The sequence below is a fragment of the Alexandromys fortis genome, unplaced genomic scaffold (genome assembly GCF_014885135.2).
Source record: "Alexandromys fortis isolate MF-2015 unplaced genomic scaffold, M_Fortis_MF-2015_v1.1 scaffold_60, whole genome shotgun sequence".
NCBI classification, from domain to species: Eukaryota; Metazoa; Chordata; class Mammalia; order Rodentia; family Cricetidae; genus Alexandromys; species Alexandromys fortis.
In genome coordinates, this window is record NW_026067946.1 from 5,657,526 (window position 1) to 5,676,114 (window position 18,589).

At 37.7% G+C, this 18,589-nt stretch overlaps 2 protein-coding genes across 2 annotated transcripts in view; one reads left to right on the forward strand and one right to left on the reverse strand.

Annotated features, from left to right (window-relative positions):
* The window catches only part of LOC126505971 (dmX-like protein 1), a 1,144,103-nt gene that overhangs the window by 228,178 nt on the left and 897,336 nt on the right, over window positions 1-18,589 (reverse strand). The gene's annotated exons all lie outside the window — the stretch shown is intronic.
* Window positions 1-18,589, forward strand: part of Dtwd2 (DTW domain containing 2) — a 39,082-nt gene that overhangs the window by 11,884 nt on the left and 8,609 nt on the right. Inside the window, exons 2-4 of the mRNA XM_050149223.1 lie at window positions 3,701-3,791; window positions 6,520-6,614; window positions 6,916-7,108. Of these exons, the coding sequence (XP_050005180.1) occupies window positions 3,701-3,791; window positions 6,520-6,614; window positions 6,916-7,108 (379 nt within the window). The remainder of the gene's footprint in view (window positions 1-3,700; window positions 3,792-6,519; window positions 6,615-6,915; window positions 7,109-18,589) is intronic.

Sequence of the window (18,589 nt, forward strand, 5' to 3'; positions counted from 1 at the left end):
AATTACTCCGCACTTACTATTTTATTAAGAGATAGTTTAATGGCAGAACAGTTAGTCATCATTACTGCATTGCTGCAGAGAGAAAGTATTTAAGGTAACAGACTCAAATTCTCATTATAAAGTAACTCACTAAATATAGAGTTGGTAAATTGAAATGATAAGATGTTTTAAAGAACTGTGGTTTGGGACTGGAGAGATGACTCAGTTGTTAAAGTACTTATTATACATGCATGAGAACTTGAGTTTGATTCCTAGAGCCCCTAGTTTTCTAGGCAATATACATTGTATTAGTTGTGGGATGTTTTAATCATATGCTGGTTGCCTAGTGATAGAGTTGTCAGGGCAACTGAACTGGTTGGCTAGGAAAGGTCATATTTTCATGAAGAGAAAATGGTTTAACTGACTTGTTCCTTCACTGTTTTGTTGTTCTTTGGTAACTGTTCCTTTAAAAATTCAAAAGGCTTTGACAGTCTTCAGATGCAGGAATGAATAAGTAGGCAGCATTTAGATAGGAGTGAATTCAAGTCATTCAGTGGGAAAGAAAATTCCGCAGGGTGGATGCTTACAGGGAAGTGCATCTGAGACCGCCCTCTGTTCTCCAGGCCCACCTGCAGCACCAGTCTCCCCCACAAACTTGTCAGAAGTACAGATTCCCAGGGTTTTCCTGTCAGAAACTCAGTGAGGTGATGGGCAGGCTCAGCCGTCTAGTTTAATGTGCCTCCTAGGTGATGATGATGCCAACACCAAACAGGAAGTAGAACGCATACTCAAACTCTGTCCCCAATGACATACTTCCTCCAGCAAGACCATACCTCCTAATCCTCTGAAAAGCTATAAACTGGGGGCCAGGTACTCAAATGTCCAGGGCTTACTCAGAGTATCTCATTCAAACCGCCACATTCCTGGCCCCCAAGTCTTGTAGCCGAATCACAGTCTTAATTATATAAAAGCTCAGAAATGCAAGTAAGACTTTAAAGAAATGTAAAAGACTATAATTAATGAGTGAGTTCAGCCCTGTGAGGAAGAAATAGTTGCAAATAGGGAGCGTTTTAGAGCATAAACATTTGTCTGGTTAGACCCACCCTTAAAACAACATACTGCGTGGTATGCAGATTGATGACTTAAAGTGACCAGGAACCTAACCCGTTCCTGAGAACCAATTTTATTAATAGACTTTTAGAGTGTACTTGGTAAATGTTCTTAATGGTTCCTCCATAGGAAGGGAACTTAATTTTTTGTACGTAGCTGTATTTAATATTCAAAATTTCAAGATAAAATTTAAAAAAGCTACAATATTTTGGTTAAATTTATTTTTTTATAAAATTAGTCTCATGTAACATTTTCACTGAGTTCTTTGAGGGAGTATTTATAAAAGGTAGTTTGAGTAAGTTGATTTCACAATGCCACTAAGAAATTTTAGTGATGCCAAGGTTTGTAAAGATGTAAAAATGCCCATAAGAATTGAAATCAAACCTAATAATAAATGCTACACAACACAGCTGATGAATAATAATTATAAAAATGTAGTGTAATTGGTGATTTATCTACTAAAGGTTTGAAATGAATGTTCACTCTGTGGCAGCACAGGGTGCTATAATATTAGGACTTTTATCTACAAAATATTAAAGCTAATATATAGCTGTTCTTTGGCTAAAATTTGTCTATGTTTATTAAAGATTTCCAAAATGAATTCTGCCTTACTTATTGGAATATGATTAAATTGTCCGATGTTATGCTAGAGAAATTTTTATTTGATTTTTTTCTTTGATCATCTTAGTTTATTTTTGATAAATTTCATGTGAAAAATTATAATCTTCTTTAGAATTTGAATGTTGCCCTAGTTCTTCTTTTACAAAAAGTTCTTTATTATATAGCAGTCCTTGACCTACATTTGCTGGTATACTCAGGTTCATTGATGTCTCTGCTTTTTTCTGTGCTTTATACTAGTGAGCATGAAAGTACTTGTCACCCTGTAAATCTGTTTATATCCATGACAGGACTTTCCTCCTTGGACAAGACAGTCATATCAGATCATCTCAAAGGAAAATGGGTGCATTGGTTTTTCTTGGATTGTTAATCTACTTAAGATTCATTGAAGGAAAGAGACTGGGATCGTGTGTGTGTGTGTATGTTCTAAGATTTATGCATTTTGGGCTCACCAATTAAGAACTGCTCTTCCAGAAAACCCGGGTTCAATTCCCAATATCCACAAGAGTTGGTTTCTGTAATAACTATTTCAGCCAATTTACCCACACTCTGTAGTTTAGCATACGTGTTTCTTACCCTGTGCTCCATCACACTTAAATAGAGGAAGGATCGCCAGTGATCAGTCCTGTAAGTATACTGATGGGTTCTCGCTTGTTACTGCTGGAACACGGCAGGTGTCACATGTCGGTATAGCCATAAACACACTTCAAGTGTTTATTGATCTTTTGTATTTCTTCTTTGAAAATTATTTATTCACCTCATTTTGATCTTTTGCTTATTGGATGATTTGGTTTTTTATTTTTTATGGATTGTAAATAATAATTCCCACTGACATATTTAGTTCTCAGAAATTCATTCTGTAGTCCCAATCTTCACTCTGCTCATCATTTCCTTTGCTGTTGAGAAGCTTTTTAATTTCGTGCGATCACAGTGGTCAACTGTCAGTTCTTGGGTCATTTCCCGTTCTATTTGAGTCCTTTACAGAGGGCCCTTCATATGCTTATATTTTCACCTAGCACTTTCATTCTCAGGTTTAGCGAGGGTCTTTGAAGTATTCTGAATTGTTTTGCATGCGGACAGAGAAACAGCTTTGCTTTCATTCTTTAAAATGTCAATGTTCTGCTTTAATAGCACAAGTGCTGCCTTTTTCCCCCCAGTGTATATTTCTGACTCCTTTGTCAAAGACTGGGTATCTAGTGACATTTGGATTTATTTATGGGTTCTATATTCTATATTTGGTCAGTGTGTTTTTTTCTGCTGCTACAGTGTTGATCGTGTTACTGTGGCTTTGTAATATAGTTTGAGAGCTGGAATTGAGATACCTTTGATAGAGCCTTTTCTGTTTTGGTTGCTGTGGTTGGGACTGGAGAGATAGGTCAGCAGTTAATAGCACTTCTTTTTTTTTTTTCTTTCCTTCTCTTTTTGGGGGGTTTCTAGATAGAGTTTTTCTGTAACAGCCCCAGCTGTCCTGGAACTAGCTCTTACAGATCAGGCTGGCCTCGAACTCACAGATATCCTCCTGCCTCTGACTCCCAAGTGCTGGGATTAAAGGCGTGTGCCACCACTGCCTGGCTAGACTTCTGGTCTTTATGGTAAATAAAAGTATTGCTCCATGAATGAAAATGTCCTGGTGACCTAGTGACTATTTTTCCACTAGAGACAACTAATATTTACTAAAGTTCTTTGATATTAACCTATTTATCTTGAGGTGAACCAAACTCATGCCTTGTAAGCACCAAACAAGTGCTACAACACTGAACTTTAGTGCACTGCAAAGTCCAGAGTTTCTATGGCTGGGGAAAACTTACTTAAATCTCGTTCATAGTTTTCATGTCTAAAATGTCTCATTAAATGAATTAATGGTGTTTCATTTTGAAAGTACGTAGCTTAGCTTCCAGACGTCTTTAGATATAAACATGGCATGATGTTGGTGTATTTGGATGATGTTATATCACATTTTAAAGCTTCTCTTTGCTTTTTTTTTGCTCTTTAGCCGGCCCCAGAAAGTATGCTTGTGTCCGTATCTACCAGTGTACCCACTCCAGATCTCCACCCATCTGTACATAATTCAGCATCCAGCAGAGGTGAGTTAAAGTTCGTAAGTGGTTTGTCTTCAGATGGAGTCTTGAGTGCAGCAGAGAGCACATGCATGTAAACATGCTCATTCCTCAAGGTTGTGTAGTGTCTCAGAAACACCACTATTGCTGATAAGTATTTGCTTTATCTTTCAGATGATAGTAGAGAGTCAATGCTTGAGGCAATGTTTCATACAACTCTGCTGCTGTGAGGTAGACATTTAGAGCTCCAGCAGGTTTGTAAGATGAAAAGATGCAATTTTGTGAATAAAGAGCTGAGAAAAATGACTGCTTTTAAAACTCTCGTCAGCATCTTGGCTCCCTGATGGCTTTTCTTGCTAGAGTAAATACTTATTTTGGCATTTTACTCTTACAAGATGGATATGCAAGTAAAATTTTCTTTCTTTTAGGTGGCTAGCACAAACGCTTTTAGTTTGTACTGTGCCATCTGTAAGGTTTTTTAGCTGACATTGTTCTACTCTGCTTAGGGTTAGATATGTGCCAATGTGTATGTGTGTTTGTTAGTTTTGATTTGTGACGAGGAGATGTAAGGAGACTACAGGCAATTATAAATTAGTTAATACAAAACTACTCAGTGCATGATGTAAACAGATTTAGTGGTAACCCAAGTGAGAACTCTTTTACCTCTTTAAAAAAAACTTTGTATAGCGTATGCAAAGACACAGGGAGATGTAAAATAAATTAGCCTTTTCTGTTTTGTGAATGATGAATACTGTTTCTTTGTTGCAAATTATTTGTTGACAGCTCCTCTCCTTGACAGCAGGCTCTTATGATTCTGGTAACTTTGTCACTGAATTATTACTGCAGTTAAAATTATAAGACTGTACAACTTACATTTACAGAAAACAAATTGTTATGGTCATACAGGATTAAAACCTGAATTTTGGTTATTATTGTTTCCATATTATGATGCAGATATGGTACTTTTCCATTATTATGTTGTCTGATGGTATGAGATGTCCTTCAAAATACAGCTTTAAAAATTGATTTGTGCTAATTTTTGTATTTTGAAATCTCTTACAGTTTTTTCAAAACCACAGTCCCCACTTTAGATGACCAGTTTAAGACTGTGTCCACTATGGATGTGTTTTATGACTAGACAGGTACATCCAGATTGATCTTCCCTATCAGCAAAGGGACTTTCTCTTGTTCACCAGGCTGCTTGTGTGTAACTTTAGCACACTACTTTGTATAAACAGATTTGACAGTTTCATGGTTCTCCCATAAAAATGAGACTGAAAAGCATTTGGATGGGTTCCAGGAGAGAGATGTGGTGGAGAGGATTATGTGACCTAAGGCACAGTGGCTATCTGGTTGCCTCCACAGGACTAGCAATAGAGTTGTGGTAACAAGAAAACTTGTTCTTAACAGTGGAAGCTAAGATACTGAAGACAACCACTGATTGTTGTAGTGCGATTTCTAATTGGTCTTAATAATAACAACCTGGAGTCAGTATTGGGGTGGAAAGCTGAAAGATCAGAGAAGCAGGGCAGCCAGTCACTAATTCTTACCTCTATGAAATCCTCAGACCGAATGGGGTATCCTGTCTCTACAAGTCCTCAGACTGAATGCCATGAGCTCCTGTCTCTTCCTGTCTTATATTCCTCTCTTCCACCCAGCCATATCACTCCTGTCTCCACTTCCGAAGTGCTGGGATCAAAGGTGTGAGCTCTATTTCTCTTTTAGATGGATTCAGTCTTGAGTAGTCCAGGGTGGCCTTGAACTCAGAGATTCACCTGCTTAGTCTCCCAAGTGCTAGGATTAAAGGCGTATGCCAGCACTGCCTGGCCTCTGACTTCCCACTGTCATCTTCTGGCAAGCTTTATTTGTTATAGCACAAACAAACTATCACTACAGATGGTGGTCAGCTTTGTGCTTGGGTCTGAATCCTGAAAGTGCAGCCCACTTCCATGGGAGGAGGAAGGAAGCTTTCTGGAGTGGGCAGTGTTTTCCCTGGGGACTTAGAGTTGTGTAAGAAAGCTACTTCCCTTTCTCTCATTAGTTAGTTATTAATTTTCAGGTAGCAGTGTGGAGACTTTTGTATTTTGTATTAGATTCTAATATTTGTTGCTTAAACTGTTCCATTTGGCCATTAGTAAGTCTCTAAATTTGTGGCTCTGTTGTTTTGACATGTACTTTGTTTTATATTTTGCATATGTTGCTACTTTTTTGGTATAGAGATACAGGCTATCATCTGCAAGCTGATATGTTCAAAATGTAATTACTGTTGAAATAAAAAGCTTATCAGAATAAATTATTCAGTTTAACACAAAATTATGTGCATTTATAATTTATTTAGTTTGTTGCTAATATGTATTAACAATATGTATTAATAATATGTATTATATATAACAGTGGATTTTATTATGGCATTTGCATACATATCTATAAAGTATTTTCCCCCTATAATTTAAAATTCTAACCATTAGCCTATAAATATATCTAAATAAATTTTAAAAGTATGCTTATGTTATGCCTAATACTGGTAAATTAGAGAAATGTTATTGCTTCTTAAAGTCTGGTTTTAGGTAAAAGATCTGTAAAAATATATAAAATTAGAAACCAAATGTTTCTCAGAAAAGTTTTTTTTCCTGCAACACTGCTGCTGACACTCAGTTCCCTGTACCTGTGCGCAAGTACTTGATCACTCAGTTCCAGGAAAGTTTTAAAAGTGTTCACCTGGGTAATGACTCCATCTTTTAATTTTTCTTTAAAGGAAAGTAAAGTGCTGCGCACGGTCCCTCTGCTAGCAGCATGCCTGCCCCCTGACAAGTGCACAGTAAAGATTGGCCGCCGCTTCAGTGAAGAGCGGTAAGTGAGCAGACTGTGGGCAGTTGGGAGCAGGTCTTTCCCACATAGACGTTTCTTTGGGAGGGTTAAAAACGATGTCACTGGTCATTGGCTAGGAAAGACTTGGCAGGAAGAACTGTGGCTGAGGAGACAGCATGCCAAGCACCAGATCCAGAGGCTTTTGGGTAACCTTTGAACTGGCGCTTCCGTTTGATTGGACAGATTTCCTTGAGAGGGCAGCTTTGCTTAGGCAATCACTAAGTGTATTAAATTTTTGTTTTTCCTATACCTAATAAAGATATCTTAAAAATTATTGTTTTAGAGATATTGAACTTTCAACTGTTTGCCGGGACTCTGGTACATTAATATTATATCCAGGGGCTGAAGCTACTAATTTGGAAGAATTTATATTAGATTCTCCTGTTTATCCTTCCACAATCATCATCATTGATGGTACATGGAGCCAGGCTAAAGACATTTTCTATAAGAATTCCTTGTTCCGACTTCCCAAACAGGTAAACTAATACTTTAACAAAGAATAAGTACAATTGTACAATTACATGCTATTTAGGCTTTTGGTAAATATATACATATATTTACATATACAAACTTATATGTATATATATTTGCCATATTCTCTAATAATATGCTTTAAGTTGATTTATGTTTATGAATGTATGCACATACAAATCTCTGTTGTAAGTATATATACTTACATAAGTGAGTACATATACTTATATTGTATATAAAGAAAATTTCGAATGTGTCATCTCTTTATATGTGTATAAATGATTTTGTTAGGAAATGTTATTTAAATACATAGTTACTTATAAGTAATGATTAAACTTTTGCAAGGTACTTTTGGGGTAGATATTATTATCATCATATGGTTTGTCCTTTATTTTTCATTTTAAAAGCTTTTTTTTTTTTAACATTGTGTGTGTGTGTGTGTGTGTGTGTGTGTATACACAGCAGTTTGTGGGTCCTGGGAATCTAACTCAGGTTGTCAGGCTTGGTGGGAAGTGCCCTTTCCTTCTGAGCCATCTCTCCAGTCCTGTTTGATATGATTTGTTGTAATCATAGGGTTTGAAATATTCAACTGTGTTTGTGTTTTGGGAGTGAACTTTCCTGACTGTTAACATTTTGTATTCAGCTGGAGCTAGGATTTTGTGTAATGTATTAAACTGTCATGCACATGGTTTTCATATTTTTCCCTGGTAAGTTTGAGTTCTAAGGTTTTCCAGCTTCACAGGATAAAAAGAATAAATATTTCTCTGTAGCCTAGAATAGTTACTCATAGAATTAGACCCTCCATAGAAATAAGATGGAATGCTTTGGTAAAGCTGTCTGCTCTGGGTACTTTTAAATCCCTTCAGACTCTCCTGCAGAGACTTCAAGCTTTCTATTTACATTTGCCTTTTTTACTTCAGCAATTTTTTCTTGATCAATTTTTCAGTTGCATTTTAATTGACATAATACTTGCACATGGAATACCTATGGTTCTCTGGGGTATTATACATTGCTTAATGATCAAATTAGTGTGTTGGGTCCCATTACCTCAAGTATTATCTCTCTGTATTGAGAACCTTTCCTTAAGTAGCAACTGTTTCTTTGTGTCGAGAACATTCAGATTTGTTTTTCAGCTATTTTGAAGATTGGCTGTTGTTGACTGGAGCACTGTGCTGTGTGACATACCATGAGAACTTACTCCTTCCTTCTCTCTCTAACTTTGTTGGCTGGCCTCTTTCCCCTCCTCTCTTTCCCACTTATTATTTGACCTCGAATTCTGTAATAAACTTTTTTAGGTTTCACAGGAGTGTGATGAGATGGTATGATGGTGTCTGACTGTTTTACCCAGGATGGTGTTGTCAGTGTTCATCATGTTCCTGCAGTTAACCAGGCTTCATTCTCCTTTGCAGCTGACTCATGTCACATCTGGAGGACACTGTCTTTCTTCTTCCCTGGAAAGTTTTTTCTGTTCTCACTTGGTTAACACAGAGTGTTTTAATTTGTGTGTATCTTACTCAGTTTTTAAACATAACATCACTGGGTATAGCATTTTTGGTTCATAATTATTTGCTTTCTGAGGTTGAAATATTTCACTTCATGTTTTTTGAAGTTTTAGAATTACTGATGGAAGGTCTGGTTATTGTGGTGTTCCTGCCTTTGTATGTGCCTTCACAATTTTCTCATACTACTTTTAGCATTGTTTCTTTGTATTTTTGACATCTTGACTATGATGTATCATGGAAAGTTCTTCTCTGGCCATGTCTATTTGTGGCATATATGAAGAAAAATATCCATTTCTTTTTGATTTTTCAATTTGGTGAAGTATAGGTTTTTTGAGTATGTCCTTGTTATTCTCTGGATTTTCTTGGTGTCTGTTGTTATAACCCCCTTTCCATCTCTAATTTTGTTAGTTTGGATAGTCTCCCTTTACCTCTTAGTTAATTTGAATAAGGGTTTGTCAATCTTACTGATTTTTTTTTTTAAAGAACCAACTCTATTTTATTGATTCATTAGTTGTATTGTTAGTTCGTTTCTATTTTACTTATTTCAGCTCTGAGTTTGAGTATTTCTTGCCATCTACTTGTTTTGGGTGTGATTTCTTCTTTTTGTTCTAGACCTTTCAAGTATTCTGTAAAGTTACTAGTATGAGGTTTCTCCAATTATTTAAATGTAGACAGTACTATAAACAGCTCTTCCAACTGCTTTCAATATGTCCCATAAGTTTGGGTATGTTGTGTATTCATTTGCATGTAGTTCTAGAAAGTCTTTAATTCCTTTCTTAATCTATGTCTTGACCCATTTTTTTTTTCATTCAGTAGTAAGTTATTCAGTTTCCATGAGTTTGTAAGCTTTCTGATGTTTCTGTTGTTGTTGATATCCAGCTGGAATATACAACAGTCATCCTGAGACACCTTTTTTTTTTTTATCACTTTTCTGATTTTTTTTTTTTTTTTTGGTTTTTCGAGGCAGGGTTTCTTTGTGTACCCTTGGCTGTCCTAGAACAAGCTCTGTAGCTCAAGCTGGCCTCAAACTCACAGTGATTGGCCTGTCTCTGCCTCCTCTAAAATGCTGGGATTGAAGGTGTGTGCTTCCACTGCCCAGCTTGGATTCTTTTTTTTGTATTTATGTATTTACTTTTTTTTTTTTTTTATATCCTGACTACAGTTTACCCTCCTTCTTCTCCTCCCGTTCCCCTCACGCTCCCATCCACTCTTCCTCTGTTTCTCTTCAGAAAAGGGCAGTCCTTCCATGAATATCAACCAGCCATGGCATGTCAGATTGTAGTGAGACTAGGCACCTCCTCTCCTATTAGTGCTGGCTGAGAGAACTGGGTAGGAGGAAAGGTCCTAGAAGCAGGTAACAGAGTCAGATATACCAGCTTGTATTTTTTTTTCTTTTTTTGATTCATTGTGGATTTCACATCATGCATTCTGATCCCGCTTTTCTCCATTCCTTTATCCTCCTTGTCCTCTCTCTGCCCTTGCAACCTCTCCCACCAAAAAAAAAAAAACAAATTTGAAAGAAAAATAAAAAATCAAACCAAACAAAGAAACAAAACAAAAACAAAAAAGAAGAATCCTACCGTGAAAGCTGGAGGTGGGCTTTGAGGTCTCATATATGCTCTAGCTATGCCCAGTATTGTAGACCACTTCTTGTTGCCTGCAGGATCAAGATGTAGCTCCTCTAGCATCATGTCTGCCTGCATGTCATCATGTCCCACCATGATGCTTATGGACTAAACCTCTGAAAAATGTAAGCCACCCATTTAGATGCTTTCCTTTGTAAGAATTGCTGTGGTCATGGTGTCTCTTCACAGCAATTGAAACTTTAAGACACCAGCATTCAGGCAAACACCTAGCCAGCACAGGGACCCTGTGACCATATATTGCTATGTCATGCGTTGTGTGGCTTCTTAGGGCTCTGTATACATGAGCAGGCTTTCCCTTGTAAGTAAGCTCTTCCCACCTGTTCACCCCCTTTCAACGCCCCCTTCTCATCAATCGACACTTCCTCTTACCTCCACCTTTTCCTGATAAACTTCCATGTGGGTTTGTTGAGCTCTGAGACTCATTCTTTACTGCAGCAGCTGCAGCCTAACAACAGTTGGTACCAAGAATTGGGGTATTGTTTTGATAGACCCGAGCTTTTGTTCGGAGGAATTTGGGTTTTGATTCTTTAGGTTAGGAAAGCAGTGGAATGCTTTAAGTACTGCTTAATGGGCCATACCAGTAGGAACATGGAAGACAGTGGTACTGAGAATGATTTGAACTGTAGGGGCCTGGTTCAAGAGGTTTCAGAGAAGAAGAATTTTAGTATGTTGCATAGAAATTATTATAGTGATAGTTGGGTGAAGAAAGTGGCTATCTTTTGCCCTTGTCTGAAGAGTCTGCCTGAGGCTAAAGTGAAGAATTTTGGATTAATTCTATTCTATTAGTTGGATGGAGGCAGCTTGTTGGTTTCTGGCCTCTTAGCCACGAAATTATTGCACAGAAACTGTATCAGTTAAATCACTGCTTGGCCCATTAGCTTTAGCTTCTTATTGGCTAACTTGTACATATTAATTTAACCCATTTCTATTAATCTGTGTATTGCCACGTGGCTGTGGCTTACCGGCTAAAGTTTAGTGTCTATCTCCTCTCTGGAGAGTGACGTGGCTTCGCCTGACTCCGCCCTTTCTCCCCACATTCAGTTTAGTCCTGTGTCCATCCTACTGTCTCCAGCCCCCACCCCACCTACCTCTATTCTATCCTATTAGACCAAGCCAGTTTCTTTATTTACCATTGGTATTCATAGCATACAGAAGGGAATCCAACATCAATAGTTTGATGACGGAAGTGACTATCTTTTGCCCTTTTGCGAAGAGTCTGCCTGAGGCTAAAGTGAAGAATTTTGGATTAATTCTATTGGTAGAGAAAATCTCAAAACAGCCTAGTATAGACTCTGTTGTGTGGTTATTAGTGGTAACTCTAATGAAGATTTATAATGAAGAGGAGCAAGCTGAGTACCAGGAAGTGGATGGAACTAAGACTTGTGTTCAAGGAGATAAACAGATTAAGAAATGGAATAAAGAACATGGTGACCTCAGGGCAAGATCCCACCCAGCTAAGTTTCTAATTTGTGAAAAAGAATCAAAGAAAAGCCAGGTGCTGGTGGCGCACGCCTTTTATTCCAGCACTTGGGAGGCAGAGGTAGGCAGATCTCTGTGAGTTCAAGGCCAGCTTGGTCTATGAGCTAGTTCTAGTACATGCTCCAAAGCTACAGAGAAACCCTGTCTTGAAAAACCAAAAAAGAAAGAAAAGCTTAGAGCCAGGTGTGATGGTGCATGCCTTTAGTACCAGCGCTTGGAAAGCGAAAGCTGACAGATTTCTTGAGTTTGAGGCCAGCCTGGTCTACAGAGCAAATTCATGGAAAGCCAGTCTTAGGCAGTGAAGGAAACCATTGAGGACAGAAAACTGGCAAATATGTAACTGAACAAAAGAGCTGTGTTCCAGCCCCTGCAAGCAGAAAAAATTGGCAGCTTTGGCCATGTGGTTTTGGCTTTAGAGTTAAGGATAGAAGAAAGAGAATTTGCCTCCATGCTAAGGAAAGCTGTTAAGTTCCGGCATGTGTCAGGGGTGTCTGTGAACAGAGGCCTAGAGAGGCCATTATGTGAAGTTGAAATCTGGATTGTCTTGGAGGCCCCAAGATGTTGGAGATGCCAGAGCCATTGCTGAGGAATGCTGCTAACAGGGACTAGACACAGCCCAATAGAAAGAAGTATGTTGCAGTCAACAAAGCTAAAAGGAATTGGAGGTCTAGAGAATGTTTTGACATCAGACATGGAGATGCAGAGTTTGCATCTCCTGTTTTTCAGTCTTGTTTTGGTCCAGTATTTCCTCACTATATTCCCTTACCCATGTTTTGGAAAGGTACATGTTGGATGTTTGTGATCTGCTTTTTGACTTTGATTTTACAGGGGATTATAGTTTAGAGGTTTCATGAATCTCAGAAGAGACTTTGAATTTGGACTGTAAAACATTGTTGAGACTGTGATATAGACTATGGGTACTTTTGAAGTTGGACTAAATGCATTTTGCATTATGCTACTGTTATAAGCTCAGAACATGCATTAATGGACGCTTCCCTTAAGAGATGAGTGGCACACTGTTGATGCCTAGTGCACACAGTGTGCTAACAGACGGGCACCAGTCTTCCTCTGGGAGTCTGAAATTCTGGTATGTGTGAGGAGGCAGACGGGACCTACCTGACAGGCCTCCAGTAAGAACTGTGGACACTGCAGCCATTACTGCACGCAGTGTTACAGTTCACCGCTGGAGGATTCTAGCTTGACTTGAGCTATAATCACTGAAGAGGTCTCTAGGAACTTCATGTGTGCTTTCATGGGACCAGGCCTCAAGGGTCTTTTTGTTGCTTTTGCTTTAATAATTCTTAGTCATAGTTTTGACTGTGTTTTATTTTTGTTTATTCCTGTCAAGTCACTGAATCTTTGAGTGATTGTGGGGACCCTTAGAACACTGCACAGTAAGTAGATAGACTTCACTGAAGCTTCTTATCTCAGAGCACCTGCTGTTTACAGTGTGTCTCCATCCAATCACAGCTCAGTATGCTGTTGACAGAACTCACATCGAGATTTTCACCACATGGTTGGTCTGAACCTAGAGGTCGGCATAGCTTCTGCAAATATGTGTGGCACATTAGCAGGGGTGGCTGCAAGGAGGACTCAGACTGTTGGGTTGAATGCATACCTGCAGATTTTACGATATTAGCACCCAAGGTGCCGATTAAGGAATCAGATTACCCTGACTTGACAGATCATTTATACATTTGTTTTATATTCTGGATTACCTTGTATTTTTGTTATTAGTAAGGACAATTGTAGTACTCAATTCCATATATTCACACACACACACACACACATACATGTTATATGTAAGCTGGTTATTGTGAGAACACAGTGAAATCAGAACTGAACCACCCTGTGGGTAGGTTACTGGTGGATCAAACTGCCAAGCTGTCTCTCAGGTGAGGTGGTGGTCAGAGAGGACAGCAAAATGGCAAAAAAAACAAGCAGGTTTTATATGACAATCAGCAGGGTTGTAGTCTTTGAGCTAACAGAGGTTGTTCAGATTAACTGGGAACTCCATGCCCTTGCCTGAGACAGTTGGAGTGGTGGTTTGCCTTGTAAATAGAAACCTACCTTTAGGCTTCTGCTTTCTCAATAACAATTCTGTTTACCTGGTCAGAGACCTTCTGTTTAGGACACTGTCTTTTTGGGGCCCTGTTTAAACCTAACAGTAATTCCTTTCATTTCTTCCCAAGCTATCCTTTTCAAGTCTTAAGGAATATCTTTTCATTCTTTGAATGATTTTGTATCCATGCTATTCATATTTTTTGGTTCTCTTATTAATATATAACATTCTTTCCTGGCTTTGGTGTTTGCAAGATAAACAATGTTATGATTATATACTCATTATAGAGTGTCTATTTTATTTTATTTTTTTAAAAATCTCGACCTTTTCAGGTTCATTTTGATTTGGAAATAAAAATCTGGCCAGCATGTAGAATGAAGGGCTAACATGCACCATAACTTTCATTTTCAAGAATAGCTATGAAAGAAAGAATTCTTTTTCTAGAAAATATTGCATGTTTTTATGACAAAAAGTTAGCTTTGCTTAATATAGAAACATTTCCAACATGTGATGAGAAATAATTCTTGTTTGCTCACTCATTTGTAGCTCCGGAGAGTCCTTGTAGCCTTTCCTCTGAACAGCATGGGGAATCTGCAGCCTTATACACATTTTAGGTATAATTTGATCTTTTCATGTATGAATTCATTTATTGCTCCTATGTGAGGGTGGCTTTGTTTGTACTTAATACTTGTATCTGTATTTTAGTATTTATAATGAAATGACAACTTTATGGAGGTATTATTACATCTTAGAAAATAATTTCACATACATTTTTATTTCATTTAAATAAATTTTGAGGAGGTGTTAATAAATACTACTAGTGGTTTTGTGTCATTTTAAATTGAAATTCTGGATATTTAAGCTTGAGAAAGGAAGAAGCTAGTATGAGGAGAAGTGATTTCTGGCTTCAAATCTGTTGGTTCTAATCTTTCCTAAGTGCCTTTTTGTTTTTCAGGGACACCTATCTGTTCATCTCTGTCCTGATGTTAAGTTTGTTTTGTTTGTTTGTTGCTTTCCCCCCTTCTTTTACTTTGTCTTAGTTGAGGCAACAGAATACTGTACACTTCCACTGGAGTTTGGAGACCTGAGGTGAACCAGAACACTCATGGTTGAATCTGTGTTCCTTCATTTGTAATACTCTCTCTAGATGAATTAATTTTAGCCATGAATTCTGAGTACACAGTCTGCTATGTCACTGAGACCTTAAGTCACTAGTGTTTTAGGTCACGATGCTCCAACCACTTGTTCTGGAAGTAGTATAGTGGACTAGCTCCCTCTAATCTTCTTACCTGTTCTCGTCACCAGCTACAGTGATTTTTGGCTGACCACTCTTTGGATGCCACTGAAGACCTTGGAATAAGAAGTTTTGGTCACCTGCTTTGGGTGCAACCTTAAATAAAATCACACCCATTCATCCCCCCTTTCATTTTCTGCATTAATGTATATTTACATTGAGATTCTTAACGTTCTTTTCATTTATATGTGCCACTTCATTATGATAATCCTAAGCTATTAATTAAATATAGAATTATTTACACATAGTTTTTTCATTCATGTTTTTTGCACTATTCTTGTTTACTCACAGTGATAATTCACAATCTCTTTAAAGCAATGAATTCTCAATCTTGAATTTGTAGGGGTGGCTAAGATCTGCCAGTCATTTCCAGGTAGAAGGCAAGTTAAGTGAGGGTATGCCTATTATTATCCGGAATTAGAACATGGATTGAAATAAAGAAAGGTGGTTGGAGATTTAGTGTAATGGTAAGTGCTTGCCTAACAAGCACAAGGCTCTGGGTTTGGTCACTAGTTATTTTTTTTTTTTTTAAAGATTGGAGTTTGAGAAATTGAAGTGCTTTATGCAGGGGAGAGCATACACTGTAAAGGACACCGAATGTGTAGCCCAGTGGATAGAAGGAAAACCAGGGGAGTCTGGTGTCTCGACAGCAGAGCAATAGAGTTTCATTACAGTTGACCACTGCTTTTAGGTGAGTTAAAATGAGGACAGAAGTGTCATCAGTTTTAATGACACGATAGTTGCTGCAGTGTTGCTTTTAGTAAGCAGTTTTCATGGAGTACAGAGACGGAGTCCAGACAACCTGGCTTAAGGGGCCATTAGTCTCAAGCTGAACAGTTTGCAGAGAAAAGGGAGGAAGGAGAAGCTGGCAGAATTCTGAGACTGCTGTGTGTGTGTGTGTGTGTGTGTGTGTGTGTGTGTGTGTGGTTACTTATATTTTCTTCAAATAGGAGAGGCTTAAACTTGTTTTTAAGTCAGCATGAAGGGTTTAGCTAAAAGAGATCAAAGCAAGAAAAAGAATGTTTGATAGCATGAGAGTCTTTCTCAGACAGTAGGAAGGATGAATAAGGGTGCTTTGAACATTGTTTACAAGTCTTTTGGGTCTTGGGTAAATAAATACCTAGAACTGGACCTTGTTTCTTATTTAACTTTTCCCTTGATTTTAGTCATTCTAACTGCAGTAGCTTGTACCTCATTGTGCTTTAATTTGCATTTGTGCCCCCCTTATGATCATTACTTGGGGGAGAATTTTTATTATTGAGATGCAAGACTTTTAAATATATCTACAAAGTCTTTGTTAGATTTATATAGCACAAATATTTATTTCATTCTCAGTTTTGCTTGCAATTAATATTGATGTTTGAAGAACAAGTTTTTAATTTTAATGAAGACCAGTTTATCCCATTATTAAGGTTTATATTATGACAATTTTTTTATTAGCAGTGAGATAGAGTGTTCTTGTTTATATAAAATTGGTGGCTAATTTATATGTGTGGACATAAGAGGACAATTTGTGGGAGTTGTTTTTTTCTCTCTACCACGTCCTGGGGTCCTGTGGATTGAACTCAGGTTATTCGGCTTGGCAGCAAGTGCCATTCATTACTTAGTAAGGCATTTTGTTGGTCTCAATTTTTATTAAATATTTATTTATTTATTTATTAAATATTAGTTCCTTGATTCCATGTATTTTGTGAATTGCAGTCATACCTGAAAGGGTCTAGTAATGTGAGATGACTTGTGTTTGTTTTTAATTAACTATAACTTTTAGAGAGCCGTATTATTTTCTGATGATGCATAAGCCTCTAACTGTGTACATTTTTGGAGGAGTACATTATTCAGAAAAGTCTTGCATAACCACAGTGAAAATAAGCTGTGCGCAGCAGCGATGCACTGTAGAGTTCCATGCAGCAGCTGTCACAGTTGGCAGAGTCATCCTAGAGAAGCGCTGTATTAAATTGGTCCAGTGGACACAATCAATTCAGAAAAAGGAGCTGTGTGCATGACAGGCATGGTTGGCATAGTTAGGCAGCTGGTATGATTATGTACCTCAATTATAGGGCATGGTGGATAAAAGTGTTTATGAAAAGATGAGAAGTGCAGAGTGTGAACAGATGGCTAAGAATACTTGACTTTCGAATAATACCTTGCCGTATTACTAGTAATTTTTAAAAGAACTGGGGATTTTTGTATAACTTGAGAAATACACTGAATACAAATGGAAAATACTTAATCTGATTTAGAAGAAAGATAACATTAATTGCTTTTAGAAATTACTAATGAATTTTATTATAAATGTTATATAAGCATGCAAGCAGCCTTTGCATCTCATAACTTTCATACTGTGTACTATAAAATACAACACATTAAAGTACTTTTCTCTCTCTCAGAACACACACACATGCACAAATTCATATATGCACACGTACAAATACAGCCTGTATAAGCCGTGACATTTCGTGTACTTTTTACTGGTTCTTTTTATTATGCTTTGAGGCTACTAAAGGTTCTTGCTCAGTATGTATGTCCTAAACCAACTTAAAGGCAGCTCTTGCTTTTCAGACTTATTGAACCAAAAGCAGATAGGATATATTCTATAATTTATGGGAAAAATTAAAAATTTACCATTTCCATTTTTTAAAGGTTTAGTCTGAATCTCTGAGATAAAATTAGACCATATGTCTCGTCAGTGTTGTTACATCTGTTTTAAAGGGATCAGTATTTCTACCGTAGATTGAAGGCAGTGAAGGGATGCTTATTCTTAAGTTCAGGTACAGATCCAAATATATTTCAGAAATTCTAAGTGGTCAAGAATGAGTGTGTATTAAGTGTTTGAGATGAATAGTTTGAAGATTGAAAGGGATCTATTTAAGTTTTCATTAGCACTGTAGGGAAGTCGTGGATCTTGGAGAAGAACCTACAACCATCACCTTACTAAACCAACACAATTTCTATATACATTCTAAATATTGTCCTTAAACTTACAGATGAGTGTAGTTTTTACCCCTCATTAAGGAAACTTCTCTTTACAACAGATAGAGACCATTATAAGAAATCACAACCCATCAAAATGCAGAGTTGTGGAGCCCAGTCTCAACTGATCTGCCTGTAATATAACTCTTACACCTCAGATTCAGGGATCATTGCAGAAATTGGAGTGGAAAGATAGTAGGAGCCAGAGAAACAGGTGAAGGACAACATCAATGGACATCCCCAAGTGGACTCGGCATGTGTTGCATGTGTGTGGGGGAGGTAGTATCACAAGTCCTCAAACCTAAGGGATGCTGAGAGTGGGGTACCAGGAGAGAGTCTTCCCCAGGGAAGAGCGCACCAATTGGCTATCCAGTGCCAAATGGTCGGCCCTGAGAACACACACACACACGAGTAACTTTATATAAGTAAGTTGTATTTATAGATTTAGGAATATACACAAGGAAGGTACAGTACACATGGGAGGGTTTAGAGGAAGGAAAGCAAAGGGGAAAGTGATAGAATTATATTATTAT